The sequence below is a fragment of the Canis lupus genome, chromosome X (assembly GCF_011100685.1).
Source record: "Canis lupus familiaris isolate Mischka breed German Shepherd chromosome X, alternate assembly UU_Cfam_GSD_1.0, whole genome shotgun sequence".
Taxonomy (NCBI): Eukaryota; Metazoa; Chordata; class Mammalia; order Carnivora; family Canidae; genus Canis; species Canis lupus.
The window spans coordinates 23057452-23076120 of NC_049260.1; the positions used below are offsets into that span (position 1 = coordinate 23057452).

Below are 18669 nucleotides of genomic sequence, written 5' to 3' on the forward strand. Positions count from 1 at the left end.
TTTCCCTAAGGTATCTGATTTCCTTAAGATATTTTTTAGATATCATAAACTCACTAGCTGTGGGGACCTCAGCAATCTTTCATTGTGTTTGCGTATCCATTTCGTACTGTACAGTACCTTCAAGCGAAGCACCGAGAGTCTCCGATAACAGTTCTGCCCAAGAAGTATCAACTTTTGCTGATGGTTCTCTAAGAATGTTTTCCAAAGTGCAACATGTTCCCATCTTCAAAAGAACAGAATGTACAGCGGCCAACAAGTGTAAGACAGATCCGGGGTGGGGCTGAGCGCCTGGAAAAGTCTGAGCAGTGCTGAGATACCGCGAGATGCTAGAAGGGACAAAGTCTTGTGAACCTCACCAGCTCCCATACTTCCAATTGCCTCAGCCGGCTGAGCACCCCTTCCATTTTCCTCCCGCGTTGGCGTCTTGCCGCTTGCCCCAGCCAATTTTCTCTGGACTGTCCGGAGCCCGGCCAGGCCCGCTCTCCTCCCCAGACTTCTGGGGGCTTTTTCCCACTCTCGACCGGCTACAGGAAGCATCATTTTAAAATGTCTGACAACGAGAGCAGCGCAGATAGCCCACAAAGAAGCCTGCTGAATAGCCCCGAGGAGCAGTCCGAAATGGACGCCAGGAGAGAGACATCTTCAGACACGGAGCTGAGCTTGAATTTGCCCGGAGATGGCGGCATCCTCAGCCAGGTCGGCCCAGAAGACGAAGGCACAGACGCAGACGTTTCGGGTGAATACATCAACTTTGAAGGCACGGAAGATTCTGACCAATTCTTCGTCTGTGAGGAAAACCTGTCCCCTTACCGCCCAGAAGGAGAGGAGGCGCGAGGCGCGGAAGCGGAGGAGAGAGGAGCGGCAGAAGAACAGCCGCAGGTACAGTGCAATGAGGCTAATTATGATCAGTATTTATCAGATGAGGATCGGGCCCTGGAGGAGTGGGTGACCTCCGAAACATCTACCCTGCCCCGCCCTCGCTGGCAAATCGTTTCCGCTCTTCGAGAGCGGCAGCTGGGTTCCAGTGCCCGCTTCGTATATGAGGCCTGTGGGGCAAGGCTGTTTGTGCAGCGTTTCCACCTGCTCCATGAGCTTGAAGGCCACCATGGTTGTGTCAATACTGTGCACTTTAATCAGCGTGGCACCTGGCTGGCCAGTAGCAGCGACGACCTTAAAGTGATAGTGTGGGACTGGGTGCGTAAGCACCCAGTACTGGAGTTTATGAGTGGCCACAAAAATAATGTCTTTCAAGCCAAGTTCCTTCCCAATTGTGGTGATTCCACCTTGGCGATGTGTGCCCGTGATGGGCAGGTACGCATAGCGGAGCTATCTGCTATACCACACTGTAAGAATACTAAGCGCGTGGCCCAGCATAGGGGAGCCTCCCACAAGCTGGCTCTGGAGCCAGACTCCCCTTTTAAGTTCCTAACTTCGGGCGAAGACGCAGTTGTTTTCGCCATTGACCTCAGACAAGGCCGGCCAGCTTCCAGAGTGGTGGTAACCAAAGAGAGGGAGAAGAAAGTGGGGCTGTATACAATCCATGTGAATCCTGCCAATACTTACCAGTTTGCAGTGGGAGGAAGAGATCAGTTCGTAAGAATTTATGACCAGAGGAAGATTGATGAGAATGAGAATAATGGGGTACTCAAAAAATTCTGTCCCCATCACCTAGTCAATTGTGAGTCCAAAGCAAACATCACCTGCCTGGTGTACAGCCATGATGGCACAGAGCTCCTGGCCAGTTATAATGATGAAGATATTTATCTCTTCAACTCCTCTGATGGAGATGGAGCCCAGTATGTTAAGAAATACAAGGGGCACAGAAATAATGCCACGATCAAAGGCGTCAATTTCTATGGCCCCAGAAGTGAGTTTGTGGTGAGTGGCAGTGATTGTGGCCACATCTTCCTCTGGGAAAAATCATCCTGCCAGATCGTTCAGTTCATGGAGGGGGACAAGGGAGGCACCATAAACTGTCTTGAACCCCATCCTTACCTACCTGTGATGGCGACCAGTGGCCTTGATCATAATGCCAAGATCTGGGCACCCACAGCTGAAGCTACCACTGAGCTGACTGGGTTAAAGAATATGATTAAGAGAAACAAGCAAGAACGGGATGAAGATCGCATGCACCACACCGACCTTTTTGACAGCCACATGCTTTGGTTCCTGATGCGTCACCTAACACAGAGAGGTCATCACCAGCGCCAGAGAGCTCCTGGAGTTGGAGTCATGGATGCAGAGTCCGATGAGTCTTCCACTACTTCCAGTTCATCTGAGGAGGAAGAGAACCAAGACCATGTGCAGTGCCTACCGTCCTGAATGCCTCATGCCTGTTCCAGCTAGCTGTCACTTCAGTAGGCTGGACTTTAAGTTTAAAATTCAGTTTAACTAATAAGTTTGTTTTTGTCTTCTATCTAGTTTCCATAATAAAAACTATCTCTTCCATCTCTTTACTCTCCCTTCTTTTACATTCTTCCTCTCCCATTCCTTTCCTCTCCCTTGGTTTCTTTACTCCTCTCTCTTTACCCATTATATCTCTGTAAGACAATATGTAAGGTTTTTTAATTTGGTGTTTTTTTTTTTTTTAACCTCTTTTCATTTATTTTCCATAGGGGGAAAAAATCCCATTTTCCTATGGCTCAGCTCTTATAGCTGACTTCTAAAGGTTTCTAGTTCTGGTGAAAAAAAATTAATAGCCTTATTGAATCTTTCTTTTCATTTCTGACACCCTGAAAACTATCACCTTTTTTTCATCTTTAGCAGTTTAAAGTTAATTTCTCTAATTGACTTGAAAATTTCAGAAATGTGTTTATTCTTTAAAAGTAAAGTAAAATAAAGCAAACCATGGTCTTGTTCCTTGAATGCGGACACTTGGCCATACACACACACCCACGCACACACACACAGACTCTCTCTCACTGCCTCTCAAAAGGAAAAGAAGGGAAGGGGTGCATAATACCAACAGGATAATTCATGCTTCTTGAATAATTAGAGATTGTTGACATTTTCTGAATCCGTATATTAATATTGATTAATTTGAGCAGACAGAGACTGGTAAAAATTAAACCACTCTCAATTCTCTTGAAGTTTCATGGCAAGAACTCACAGGACTGCCTTCCAGGAAGTCCTCTTGGGACAACCATCAGGGATATAGGAATTCCTAATATTTGAGAATATATATTTGAACTGACTTTAAGAATGACTTAGTGTTGCAATAAAGAGTTGTTTATCCTTCTAGATAACTGATACCATTGGAAAAAATTCCCATTAGACATCCATGTATTGCTAAAAATTCTCTTCACCTGCTTATAAAAGGTTAAATTAGTTTTAAAAAAAACTTTGTTTTAAACCGTATTTAATGTAAATTTTGTGTGCTGGATGTTCAATTCGTGTACAAAAATAATACTCATTTTTGTTTTATACCTGTCACTTGTGTAAGTGAATGCAAAGGACTTCCCTTACTCCAATACCCCTGCTTTCCTTTGATAATACTCCTTAAAGTGGATATTATCTCTAGCACCTTGAGAGCAAGTTGAGACATTTACATAATGAAATTAGGCTTTGGAATGGAAAATAACCTGACCAAATTTCCTGTTCACTGAGATTCAAAGTCAGCAAAAACTGCCTGGGAATCTGGGAGGCTAGGGCAGCCCCTACCAAGGCCTGCTGTTAGGAAATAACCTAAAGGCCCAAAGGAACCCATGAGTCTGAACTAAGCACTGTGGTTTAAAATGGACACAAAGAGCACAAAATCATAAACTTGCACCTAAGTTTGGGGCAACCCTGCACAGTTGGGTGAGATGTATACTAGCAACAGCAACAAAACATTGAAAAAACACTTTTGGAATTTCTAGTGACACTGGGTGGCAGTGAGAACAATGACAAGAGCAGATTAATTATCCAAGTTTTTTTTCACCTGCTGTTTGGAAGCAGTTCTGAGTGGGAGTGTGGGGGAGGGAAGTGGGGGGGCAGGGTGGAGGTATAGGTGGTACTATGAACTGAAACTTTGCTTCAGAATTCCCTGCATGCTTCTGAAATTTTATTTTTTTTGAGGTTTATTTCATTTAGATAAAGTGGGTGCATAAGCAGGGCGGGAGGGGTGGGCAGAGGGAGGGAGAGAAAGAATCCCAAGTAAACTCCCCACTGAACCTGGAGCCAGCCATGGGGCTCGATCCCACAATGGCTGAGATGACCTGAGCCGAAACCAAGAGTTGGAAGCTTAACCGAATGAGCCACCCAGGAGTCCTGGTTCTGAGATTTCTTGTGCTGTATGAGACATTTGAGAGATCTGCAAGGCAAAGGTAAAGTAGTAGCTTTTTTTTTTAATGCTCAGGAAGTAGAGGAAGGGGCACATTGTCACTGATCTGCTGGCTTTACTGTGAGGCAGCAAAAAAGACTGACTACTTCTCCTGCAGGGCACTCACTCATCAAAGTTGGAGGTTTGGAGGCAGTGAAAGATCAACATGGGTTCCAGTCTGTCCTTGTAAGTTCCAGCTACTCATGGATTCTAATGTATCCTGGTTTCCCCCTATTTCACACCCATCTCTTCCTGAATGGTGTACTGACTTTAGGCTCCAGCACCTGAAGCAGACAAAAACCTTATGAAGACTGCTTAACAGCTCCCAAAATTACATACTATGAGGTCTCTGTTATAGAAGTCACTTGTTACCTGTGTATCTATCACCCCAGTGTTTCTGTTTCTCTGAACTGTGATAAGTACAACTGCCTCCACCTAATTTGAACTGAGTAAGTCTCTAGATTACTTAAACAATTTGCCATTGGAGGAGTAAAAGTCCTCCAAAGAGAGGTTGGATTTGAGTAAGATAGGTGATAGATGATAGCTAGCTAGCTAGCTAGCTAGATAGGACTCAAGTTGTTAATTTGAAAAATAAAGTTATGATTACAGGTAAAAGCCAAACAGATAAAGTAAGTCCCAGAAAATGAAGGTAATTGTTACAATTTTAATTTATGCAAATATTGGTCCTACTGATGTATAGAAGAGATCAATACGATATCACTACCAGCCTTCCATGAGATGGCAGGCAAAGCTAACAATCCTATCAAATAAGCAGACAAAACTGCACTTTTAAATTTAAATTTTCAACACCAATTATTTTCATTCCAATATGGAATTTCTACAGGACAGTTCTGTGTAAGCCCTCATGGCCTTTATGCAGTATTATAATTGTCTCCTAATTATGTACAAAATTTAACTGCATAAAATTGTGACAGATGCCAAACTATACTTTTAAAAAGACATCTTCTGGCAGCCACTCCTTAAGACAGGTATAGAAAAGAATACACATGAAAAAAAAATATAATGGGGCCTAATTGCTGAATAGCAGGCCAAAAAAATTTGGGTGAATTTTGTTAGTCTAACAACAACCTTCAGCAGTGCTCATTCTATCATGTGAGCCAAAAGCATAATGCAATAAAGTTACAATAGACTGGATCTTAGCCATCCTGTGATCAACTTCTATGAACTTCACTATCTTAATTTGCTTTGACTTTAGTCTCTTCAATGGTAAAGTGAGAGGTTGGATTTCTATATTTAGTTTTCGAGCCTTATGGAGCACTTAATATATATTCCTTTACTGGATAGTGAAAGTTCAAAGATGGATGTATGATAATCCAGGTTCACAAGGAGCTTAAGGTACATGAAAGCTGTGTTCTAGGGAGAACTAGAGATTTTTGGATATTTTCATTGGGGGGAGGTTAGGTAGTTTCCTAACCTGCGCTTTATTTAAAGTTTATTCTTATTCTTCCTTCCTAGCTTTAGCAGCTTCTTTATCTTTAACTCCATTATATAAGCAACCACCTAAGGAAATTACATATACATATGCTATTAAGTATATTCAAGTGTAATTTCTCTTAAAAAGCATATTAAAATGAAGGACAGGAAACATAAGCTCTGAAAAATTAACCTTCCAAAGTCATTGAGCTAATAATATACAGAGTAGGGACTCAAATAGAATTTACAACTAAATCCAACTTAATAATGGTGCAGAGTGTCATTGTTTTGGTGCATAGTGATTTGGTTTGGTTGACAATAGAAATTGAGAACCCACATCTCAAGATTCTTTCATGACATATAAAAGGCTCCTTTCATCTATTAAGGTGGCCATAGTCTCACTTTGGATTTCTGCCAGCTATATGGCAGGTGTGTTAGCAGCCCAAACCCCTGAAATTGAATTGTAGGTCACTGAAGAGAACAAACAGAACAACCATAACAATGAACCAATGAAAAACAAAAATGAATATGCAAAATGTAAAAATACTGCATGCTGGAGTAGGGACAGTACTTCTAGCCTCTGCTACACATTGATCGGGATGACATTAACTGGAAAAGTTGTTCCTCATGAATCTCTGTTTAGAATCAAATTCAAATCAAGGCCAATTTTGCATGATTGGTTCTTTTGATTATTCTGCTAAAAAGCTATAACAACCCAGATATTCTAGAAACTCTTCCTCAGCTGACAGGGATTATGAACACTGTGAGGGACCAAGAGCCATAATCAGTAACCATAAGATCTTCAGTCAAATGAAGAAGCCTCTCTTTTCTACAATGAGTTGTTCTCTAAGAGACAGGATTTGGGCCTTAACTGTCATCTTCTTAAGACTAATTAATGATAATTGATAATCCCCATCATAAATATTTTTAAAAGATTTTATTTATTTATTCATGAGAGACAGAGAGAGAGAGAGAGAGAGAGAGAGAGAGAGAGAGGCAGAGACACAGGCAGAGAGAGAAGCCTGCTCCATGCAGGGAGCCCAATGTGGGGCTCGATTCTGGGACCCGAGGATCATGCCCTGGGCGGAAGGCAGGTGCTCAACTGCTGAGCCACCCAGGCATCCTATAAATATTTTTTAAAAAGCTTGCAATGATAAATTCTTGAATGAATACAGGTATCCTTACAATTTTTTAAAAGATGTCTTTAGATATATGGAAATACACTTACTTTAACATTATCAGATAGAACCAAATATTTTTAGGGACAGATTTTTCTTTGCACATGCTTTTTCATAGAAGATTCCTCTCCAGAAACATCTCTGTAGAATTTTAGGGTGATGGAACTACTCTGTATGGCACTGGAGTGGTGTATATATGATTCAATGCATTTGTCAAAATTCATAGAATTGTACATCACAAAGAGTAAACTTTAAGATATGCAAAGTACAAGAATTTCAGCCAGGATGTCAGGAAGTCTCAGAATGTAGTACACATGATGACAAATGATTCTAACTCTATTACAAATTTATGACAACACCTCACTGAAGCACGTGGGAGAAAAGAAGCCGGCTAAACAACTTTGTCAAAACTAAAGACAAAAAGAACTGTACATAAAAACTGTACTCCAGGTGGCAAATTTGTTTCTCGTGATGATTCAGGTTAAATAATTCTCAACCTACTTTACAAATATATCTCATGTTTAATAATCAAGTAAATGGATGGTAAGAACTAGATTTCTTACTGTCAGAGAGGGAAGTTATGGATAAGCAAGGAAGGAAGGCTAGATGAACTCTGTGGTACTGAATTTGAGTTGGGAAATACCAGTATGAATTCATAATTAAGTTAGCATAATATATATACAGATGGCTAAATGCTGAAATAATGATACAAATGTGTGTATACATAGGTTATTAGGTCATTATACTGATATATATATTTCATAGCTCTCTTCACTGAGAGGCCTTGTGACCCCTGACACCCCTGTAGTAATGAGCACTACCAGCACCTGGATTTTATTTCTTTTTTTTTTATTTTAATTTCTAATCCCATTTTCCAATGAAAGGAACCAGAGATCCTTGGAAAACTGTCTGATTCCAATGCTAGGGCAGGGAATATACAAGATAACCCTGGAGCACCTTGTAGGGCTGGAGAGTAAGGAAGTGGGATGAAGGTATATCAAAGTGGCAAATGGAATAATAGAGTTCCCAATGACCAAAGCTAGAAGAGTTTGATTTAAAAAATAATAATGTGGTATTACATTATGACCTAAAGTATAAGACAAATATTCATGAGTCCATCCTGATATAAAATTAAAACAACAATTTGGGGATAAAGGATAAATGTCCCTACAGAATAATTCCAAATAGCATAAATAGAGATGGATATTGATTTCCCTCCTGCTTTTAAGTATCTTGTATCCAAAAGAACAGAGTATAAAAAGAGAAAAAAGAGTAACTTTACAGTAAATAAATCCTACAAACACCACTTAAACAAGTGATAGTGACTATCACCAGTGATAAAGTCACATCAGTATTACATGCCTCCAATATGATACAGGAAGGGCATTCACCTCCATGGTTGTTCTTCCCCAGAGCCCAATAACTTCAGTCTAGCCATGAAGAAAATATCAGACAACCCCAAATTAAGGAACATTCTACAAAATACTTGGCCAGTATGCTTCAAAAATTCCAAGGTCATAGCAAAGAAAAAAAGGCTGAGAGTCTAAGGAGACTTGGTGACTAAATGCATAGTGGTATTCCTAGATAGGACCCTGTAACAGAAAAAGTATATTAGAGGACAAAGTTGGGAAAACATGAATAAATTCTGCAGTTTACTTAATAGTCACAAACCAATATTGATTTCTTAGTTTTAACAAATATATTAAGGTAATATAGATGTTAACATTAGGGGAAACTGAGTAAGGGGTGTGTGAGAACTCTCAGTATTAACTTTGGAACTCTTTTTGTATAAATCTAAAATTCTTTCAAAGTAAAAAAAAATTAAATGTCAAAAACCCCATGAAAAAAATCTCTAACTTTAGTAGTCATAATAATTGTGGTAATGTTTATCATATCAGCAGAAATAATTCAGTTCCCTTGGTTTTTGAAGTCTCTGCTTATTTTGTGATTCATGCTGAGTAACTTTCATTACTTGTGACCTTTTGAAAATGTTCTTTCTTTCATCATTTCTCTATTTTGTTTGATGATCTGCTTCTGGTAAGTTGTTGCTAATAAAAGTGCAATAAAAAATGTAAATTCAAATAAAGATGAAATTTTAAAGGACAGCATTTAGTAAATTCTTAAAAGAAAGAAATGTGCTTAAAGAGAGACATTTTACCAAACTAAATTGTAAAGTACTTAGTATTTAGGAACTGCACAAAATATGCATGAATAGTTGCTTTCTTTAAACCACTGATAATTTAATAGAAAACTTATCTCTGCAGTAACATTTTTCGGATCTTTTTAGAACAAAGACGGAATGGAAGCCAGATTTGCCTTGGTTGAAAGTATACAGGAGGAGAGTAAGTAGATAGTGAGCATAGGCAAATCTTTCCAGAAGTTTTGCTATGAAGAGGAAAAGAACAATGGAGTGATAGCCGGAATAAGATGTATATTTAAGGGATCATTGTTATACTTTATATTTAAGGTGAAGGAAATTAGAAAAATTTATATTGACAATAAAACATGGGAAAGAAATGAATGATATGGGAAATTGTGGAAAACTCCAGGATTCAAGCACTGAGGGAGATGTTATTTAGAAACAAGTGGAGGAATGCCCTTTCCTAGGATCAGACCATATGTTATGGATTTGGTCAAAGAAAAAACTGACAAATTTGGGGGCAGGAAGGGGTGGGGGAGACTGATGTTATTGCTTTGACTCTCTGTCCTATAAAATATGAAGTAAGGCCATCAGTTTAGATTCCTGGGGAGGGAATTTTGTAGTTCTGAAGAGAGAAGACCACTGAACTTAATTTTCTCAGAAAGTAGGGAATAAACTTCCTAGAGAAATTTTTTTCAAGAAATTTAGAATTTTTGAATAAAACTGTTAACTAAAGGAATTTTCCTTGGCAATTACAGCAATGGCATTTTATTTGAAATTCAAATCTAGCTTGAAAGTACATAAAAAATAATGTGTGGCAAAACCTCACTCCACTGGAGACAAAGGCAGTGCCTCTATCTCATTTAGATAGCAGGCATTATCATGGCATCTATTATTTCTGTGCAGTGTCACACTAACTTGATTTAAGATCCAAACTGAAATTTATACTTTCCACCAAAATGCTTATAAAACTTTCTCTTGATTATACCAACACATGTATATAGAAAGAGTGCCTACTCTTCTATATATAGAAGAGTAGGCACTTTAGTGCCACTTAAATCTAGGTCCTTCCTAGAGTTATCAAGTAAGAAGCCTTCTACAGAATACCACAGTGGAGATCCATGCTCTACTACTTTTAATATTTTTATTTTTTACTTTTTAAAATATTTATTTATTTATTTGAGAGAGAGAGAGAGCACACGCAAGTGGGTGGTGGTGCTGAGGCAGAGAGAGAGAAATCCTCCAGCAGATTCCCTGCTGAGTACAGAGTCCAATGTGGGGCCTGATCCCAGGACCCTGAGATCATGACCTGAGCCAAAAATCAAGAGCTGGACACACTTAACTGACTAAGCCACCCAGGCACTCCTCTAATACCTTTTTAGGACCACAGTTTCTATAACCTGGACTAAAACTTGAGAAATCTCTGCAATGAGTATTAGAAGTCCAGACATGAGAAAACGACCACTTCAACACAGTCCAGAATGATGTATAAAGAAAAAAATCAGTGAAACAGTTCCCTCAGTTTCTAAGTGGGTACAGACAGATTGTAAAGTACAGAGTGGGGTCTAATGGGATTGTCCTTAAAGGCTGAAATTGTCCATTGAAATCAAAAGCCACTTTAGGGCAATTGGTATATTAGAGCAAAGACAATAAACTATTTACTCTTAAGTGAGTGCAGGAATCACATATGAGCTATTTGAAAATGGTCACTTTGTTAAACTCTCATATTAGTTCTAATTATTAATGAGATTATCTCAGATAGTCCATATGTGCTATCATATCATCGACATTCAGTCTTCAATATATTTTGCATTTCTTATACTTCTTATTTCTCCTTCACTGTTTCTGGCATTTGCTGGGATCTCCTAAGCAAAGCTGAATGATAGGGGTATTGGGGTACATCCGTGTTTGTTCCATTAACGAAAATGTTTTTAATCTGTAATCATGTTTTTGTTTTTTTTTTTTTTTTTTTTTTACTTTTGGCATATATCTGTGCCTTGACTCTTTTTCTTATTTATATTAGCCAATTTTTAAATGTATTTTACCTAATTTTTCAATGTCAGGTTTTGGTTTTAGTGTAAATGAGATTACTAGTGTGTGTTTGTTTTGAATGGTTTTTCTACCTCATTAATTTCTGCACGTATACATGTTTTATTTCAATTTATTTGGGGTTTTATTCATTTTTATTTTTTTTATTCTTAAAGAGAAAATTTTCATCCTTTTAATTTCGATTTTTCAAGTAAAATCCATTTAATTCTGTAAAATTTCTTCTGAGTATGATTTAGGCCACTTCCCATAGGTTTTTCTTATAAAGATTTTATTTATTTATGTATTTATTTATTGAGAGAGAGAGAGAGAGAGCGCATGCAAGCAGGGGGAGGGAGAAGGACAAGCCAACTCCTTGCTGAGCCTGGAGTCCAACATGGGGCTCGATCTTATGACCCCGAGATCATGACCTGACCCAAAATTAAGAGTTGGACACTTAACCGACTGAGCCACCCAGGCCTCCCCATAGGTTTTAATATATAGTGTCCTCATTCTTCTCTAAATACATTGTGATGCTGGCTATGATTTTCTCATTAAAACAAAACTAAAAACTAAACTAGACAACACTAGCACTTTTAGTTATTTTATTATGATGATTAAGAAATAACCCATTTTCATAATAAAATATCCAAACAGTGGAGAACAGTATAAAATAAAATGAATTCCCCATGTCTTCATACTCTGTTATTGGAGGTTAGTAATATTAACAATTTCTTCAATCTTTTTGCAAAACATACTTTATACATATAAGAGCACATGTATCTTTTTTTTTTTTTTTACACAAAAGGGAATCTAAACTAGTTATCCATCACTGTGAAACACATTAACCCAAAATTTGGTGACTTAAGACAGTCAACTTATTTTTATTTCATATTTTCTGTGCATTAGGAATCTGCATGTGACTTAACTGGGTCATCTAACTCCAGGTATCCCACAAGGTTTCAATCAATGTGTCAGCCAGGACTGCAGTCACCTCAAAGCTCAAGAGGGAAAGGAGCAATGCCTCTGAGGTCACTCATGTGGCTCTCCGCAGGCCTTTAGTCCCTGCTAGCTATTGGTCAGAGACAACAATTCGTTGTCAAGTTGGCCTTTCCATAGGGCAGTTTACAAAAAGGTAGCTGACTTTCCTCAGAGAAAACAAGTGAGTGCAGGAGGGTACAAAAAAGATACTACAGTCTTGTAACCTAATCTTTGTCACCTCTGCTACATTCTTTTCACTAAAGTGAATCATGAAACCCAGCCCACTGGGATGCTTGGGTGGCTCAGTGGTTTGCCGCCTGCCTTTGGCCCAGAGTATGATCCTGGAGACCTGGGACTGAGTCATACGTGGGGCTCCCTGCATGGAGAGAGATCTCTGCCTATGTCTCTGCCTCTCTCTGTCTCTCATGAATAAATAAATAAAATCTTTATACAATAAATGAAACCCAACCCATTTTCAAAGGATAATACCAGGAGGGCAATGATTGAAGGTAGTTTTAGAGACTGCTTACCTCAGGATCATATTATGCCTTTATCCCCTGAAAAATATCTTTTACATCCTTTCGTGTTGTTAATTTACCTAATGCTTTCCAATCACTGCCAGTGTGATGGGGGGAAAAGCAGTGAACAAGCAAGCAAGCAAAAAATAAATACATAAAGAAACACATAAATGAGAACTCAATTTAGTAAATATATTTAGGTATGATTACTAAGCATATGTGAAAACTTCATGGTTAGTGGCGTACCCCTCAATACTGTAAACTCATTTCAAACTTGGCCAAGTAGTATAATGGACTAGCAGGATCCTCTTGAGAATGGAATCAAGGGTCACAGAGAAAAATAGAGAAGAGAATTCCTTCTGGGAAAGCAGAAGAGTCCAAATGGATAATCAGTGATCACAACTGTAGAATAGACTTAGAAGACATTGGTCTTCCTTTTTACACAAAATATTTGGAATCATAATGGGGCAAATTCTCCTGTTCCCTAATTCCTCAGCTGAAGCTGAGAGATGAGGACTTAGACGAGGGAGAATATAGGTTCAAAAGGCAGCTTCTACTGTACTGTGTCAAATAATCACCTTATTGGTTTTTCCAGGGCTTTTTCCTGGTCCCTATCAACCCCTTCCAGTCATGGAGTACCCTTGGACTAGTTTTAATCATTTGTAGCATTCTTCCTTGTACATATGATCTATTTCACCTTATGTATTCCAGTATTCCTTTATCAACTTTGTTCCAACATGGGAACTCCATATGTTTTCCAGTAGAATTATAGATTTTGGGGATATTTTTTGTTCATTATTTTCTAATCCAGAGCATTTTAAATCCAGTAGACCCATATTATAACATTTTTCTAGTTTGCTATACCAACATTGCAAATCCTTTCCTCCATTACATGGAATAATTAACATGAGAGGCTGAAGACTTCTTACCTGTCATGGAATAACCATTCATATTTTTTTAACCATTCATATTTTTATCTCCTTCTAGGGTTTTTAGAAGTTTCATGATTAGCAATGCTATCACTTTAAATTGTGAAGTTCTACATATTTCATGCAACTGCCCTCTTCCCAGTGTTCATCAAGATACTTTGAAATTCCACCATCCTTTCATGAAAATAGCCAAAGATATACAAATGATTCACTTGATTAATACTTTTTAATTTTATGAATATTTTTCCTATTCTGATTTTTTAATGAAGAAAATATATAGGTTTCTAAGGTATGTGATGGTCAAAAATAGACATAGCCCTTCCCTACTATTGTTAAATAGGAAACTGTAGCAGTAGTGAGGAAGAAAAAATAGGTTAACATTTGCTCTACATAGATAATTTGGCTTCAATGTGTCCAATAACAGATTAGATTTACTAACTATGAGACAACTCAATGAGAATCTTCACTTGGTGTTTTTTTTTTAGTTTAGAGTCTCTTTTTACTGATTACGGTATGATGGTCAAAAGAACAAGCTAAAACTATTTTTTAAACTTTACTTATTTATTTTAAAGAGAAAAAACGTGCACGTGTGAGTGGGGGTTGGGAGAGAAGGAGAGAATCTTCAAGCCGACTTTCTGGTGAGTGCAGAGCCCAAGGTGGAGCTCATTCCTACTACCCATGAGATCACTAATCATAAGATCATGACCTGAGCTGAAACCAAGAGTCAGACACTTAACTGACTGAGCCACACAGGTACCCCAAGCTAAAACTATTTTTTGAAAAGATAACTGTCTGAGGATATTTAATCTGTAAAAAATGAAGCGTAAAATTACCTCTTAAGTATAAAATGAGAGGAGTGAGTCAAGTGGAAGCAGGTCCAAAAAGTGAGATAGATGTGTTTTATCAATGCAAACAAGAAACATGTCAGAAAGAGTACTGGATTTGTTTGGGGCTCTAAAAAATTACCTGAAGTGGCCGAGGCTGGGCATCTTATGTTTAGAAAGTTCTGGGGAATTCTGATCTCCTAGATTAGTTACAATGAGTGTGGTGCTAATTCACACTGAGACATCATCCTTATTTAAAGACCTTAAGATGTTTGAAAAAAGAAGAGGATAGTGCAGAAAAATTGAAATTCTTAGAGAGTTACACTGTTCAGATGTTAGGAAACCTGCTGAATCTTACAGCCTTCAGCAAGACTGTAGCCTCTGTTTTTGAGGGTGATAGAACTTCTCTGAAGAACTTCAGAAGATTATGTGGAGGAAGCTTGCTTAGTGTCTATAAATAATGGCTTTTTGGAATAAACGTCTGCATATACTTTCATTACACAAGACAAAAGATATCCCAGGTCATGCTGTGCTCCAAAATTTCTTACTTGGTTTCTTGCAAAATATTGAAGGTAAATAAGCTTAATTGTTTTCAGAAGTATCATTCACAAAAATGATTAGTTTAAAATACATTAAAAATATTTATAAGATTGATGAGAACTTATTTTAAGGAAACCTTTGCATGCCCTCAAAATTATTATTTCTTTGAGTGATTTTATGAAACATAAAAAAACCCTGCAATTTCATTTCAAATACTTCTTTTGGCCTAATTATGGGTAGCTGCTTTTCTCATATAATTAATAAAAATCAGGTTTCAGATTTATTGGATTTTGGATTTTAAAAAATTTCCTAGGAAAATTAGAAGCCATTCTAATAATGCCTATATTGCATATACGAAGAAATCTATTCCTTCTCTTAATTATTAAAGTAGGTCATAGACAAGTCAATTTGTGGTAAATACAGAGGAAAAATATAAACTATAGCTAAGGGTTTTTAACTATTCTAAAAACTTTTAATTGTGAAAACAAGGTATCTGTTGAGTCTGTGGAAAGGAAGTGCTATTATCCTTTCTCCTTAATTCACTGTCCAGTTGGTATGCAAGAATGAGAGCTAAGCAAGATTTTAACTTTCATACAAGTTTCCACTCCAAATAGGCTTCAGCGAAATTGTTATTTTAGAATAAATTTACAGAAACAGCATTGCTGGGAAAATGGTATATAAAAGACAAGCTTTTTGTTGTCCCTAAATTGCTCTTCATGCATTTGTTTCAGTTTTGGCTCCCATCAACAGTTTTAGACAATACTGGCTTTCTCATACTATAAACAAAAAAAGCCATATTTTAAAACTTTTCTTACAATGTTTAGTTACTCTCTTTCTTCTTTTGTTTCTATTTGATATTTTTATAGTAGCTACAATACATTATTTCACTGGATTTAAAACAATGAAGAGTCTATATAACGAAGTGAGAAAAATGAGGATTGCTCTTCTCTTTCAGTCATCCCATATATGTTCTTTTGGGCTTATTTATGATTCCCAGAAAGAGAGAAAAAGGGGGAGGGTAGGGAAGGAAAGGAGAGAGTGATGGAATAAGGAAGAAAGGAAGGAAAGAAGGAAGGAGGGTTGGCTGGTTGTAGCTCTAAAAAGAATTTTATCCTAGTATCTTGCATAGCCAAAGAATATTTTTCCCCCAGGGTCATAACCATAATATGCAAATGGTACCTTTGATTTTCTAAACAAATCTGTTTATTGGCATAGCACATGGGTTTGTCCTTATGCAAGGAACTGTAGTCCATAGAATCCATGCTCTCCCAGACAGTTAACTACTAGATTTGTACAAAAAAAGCACCGAACCTACCTTGTCTGAGACAAAAGTGAATGTCATATAAGAGGACAGTGTCAGAGATATGATGAGTTCATCATATCACATCCTCCGTCTTTCTTTACAAAGACTCTTCCAGATAGCACCATTACCCATAGCCTCAAAATAAGAGAAGCTATCTAAGCTATTTTAGTTATTGATTGCAATTGGATGTTGGTAAGAGAAACCCATATTATCCGGGGCTTAAACACAATGCAAGTTTGTTTCCTCTTAAACAAGTCCAAAGATGGGCAGTTCGTGGCCCTCAATATCCCAACCAACTCTTACCTTTATGCCTTGCCATTTATATCATGGTGGGGAGATGCTCTACCCAACATAATTTTTTAAAGATTTATTTATTCATGAGAGACACAGACTGAGAGAGACAGGCAGAGACACAGGCAGAGGGAGAAGCAGGCTCCTCACAGGAAGCCTGATGCGGGACTTGATGCCAGGATCTTGGCATCACACCCTGAGTCGAAGGCAGGCGCCCAACCGCTGAGCCACCCAGGCGTCCCTCCACAAAACTTTAATAAGCAATTGTGTTCCAGGCAGAAAGGGCAAAGTGGGGGAAGCAAAAAGAGATAACCTCTATATAGAGAATCAAAATCTTTTCCAGAAGTGCCTAGCCAACTTCTTACATCTTATCACCTCCTCCCAAATGTAAGTGACCTTGATAATTTCTATTATTTTAGCTGATCATATGGTCACATGTAACCTACAGAGTTTCTATTCATAAGGAGAAAGGAAAGAGAAGGACAGATACTGGGTAGATTTCCTGCTACAGGAATGCCAAAAGTATTTCATAAAGAAAGGAATTCCCAACAGTGCCAAGGATAGCTGAAAATCAAGTAAGTTAAAAGTGAAGAAATATCCATTAATTCTAAGAATAAGGTTATTTAGTGACCATGGCAAGGAAAGTTTCAATGATTGATGCAGGAGAAATCAAAAGGAGTGAGGGAGGGCTAGCACTAAGTGGACTACTAAAGACAAGGGTTCATAAGCAAAAACAGATTTTAAAAAAGAATCATTTTATAAACTGCACATGTGCACAAGGGAATTTTGGAGGGTGATGAGAATGTTTCTGGATTTTGGTGCTGGTTGCACGCATTCATAAATTCACTAAAAACATCACTGAGTTGACACAACCTGTGAATTTTATGACATGTAAATTATACTTCAATAAAACCTAAAAATAAAACAAATGATATTAACCTCTACAGATATTTGGCTGTGAAGGAAACAAGAAAGATGTAGCAATTTTCCCCATTATTAAGAAATCCCAACACTTGGTTTCATTCTTGTTAAAGATTTTTTTTAATTTTTTAAAGATTTATTTATTTGAGAGAGAGAGAGAGCACACTCGCCCATGCATGAGCAGGGGGAGGGGCAGTGAAGGATGGAGAAGGAGAAACTAAAAAAAAAAAAAAAAAAAGAGAGAAGGAGAAACTGACTTCCCACTGAGCATGGGGCTCATGCAGGGCTCAATCTCATGACCCTGATATCACGACCTGAGCTGAAATCAAGAAGGGGACATTTAACTGACTGAACCACCCAGGTGCCCTTACTTGGTTTCATTTTTATTTTGTTTTGTTTTAGTTTTTTGGCAGGGTGTGGGGGCAGGCAGATTTTATCAAAATCTAAGTTATTTTGAAGAAATGAGAATTTTGTTTCTTTTTTGTCAGGAATTAAGAAAAAAAATACAAAACACAATAGAGCAAAAGCTTATAAAGTTATGTGAGGTTAAATTTAAAAAATCTTTCCCTACTTGGTCTGCCATCACTACTTCTCAAAGGTCAATGCACTTATTAGCCTGGTGGTCTATCTTTTTAAAGTTATATGTATATACAAACATATACAAAGTGGGCCCAGGCTAAGTGGAGCCCAAAGTCTATACAATACGATGGCTAATAAAAAAATACAAAAATTAAGAAAAATAATACAAAATTATATATTTATAATTAGGTTCAAATATATATATATGTTTTTTTAATTTCAGTTAAGTAATAAACAGCATAATAACACTTTTGTGTGTCAGCGTAATATTAGTTTCAGGTGCAGAATTTAGTGATTCAGCACTTCTGTACATCACCCAGTGCTCATCACAAGTGTCCTCCTTAATCCCCATCACCTTTTTCACCCATCCCCAACTCACCTCCTCTCTGGTAACTATGTTTATTCTCTATGGTTAAGAGTCTGTATTTTTTCAGCCATAAAAAAGAATGAAATCTTGCCATTTGCAACGACATGGTTGGAGCTACAGGATATTATGCTAAGCAAAATAAAGCAGTCAGAGAAATACGAATACCATATGATTTCACTCACATAGGGAATTTAAGAAACAAAACAAATGAGCAAAGAAAAAAGAGACAAAAGTGTACATATATTTTAATGAAAAGAGAAATCACAAGGAATTTCTGGAGCTTTAACAATTGAGATTCATTTCTTCTGAGGTCTCTTTACACAATTTTGTAGAAATGCT

At 37.7% G+C, this 18669-nt stretch overlaps 1 protein-coding gene across 1 annotated transcript; it reads left to right on the forward strand.

The window, feature by feature from the left end:
• The first annotated feature begins 342 nt into the window (after positions 1 to 342).
• On the forward strand, positions 343 to 3380 carry LOC491793 (DDB1- and CUL4-associated factor 8). Its single transcript, XM_038587123.1, has one exon. It carries the CDS (start codon positions 547 to 549, stop codon positions 2320 to 2322), a length of 1776 nt encoding a protein of 591 aa, XP_038443051.1. The 5' UTR covers positions 343 to 546; the 3' UTR covers positions 2323 to 3380.
• Positions 3381 to 18669: the final 15289 nt, after the last annotated feature.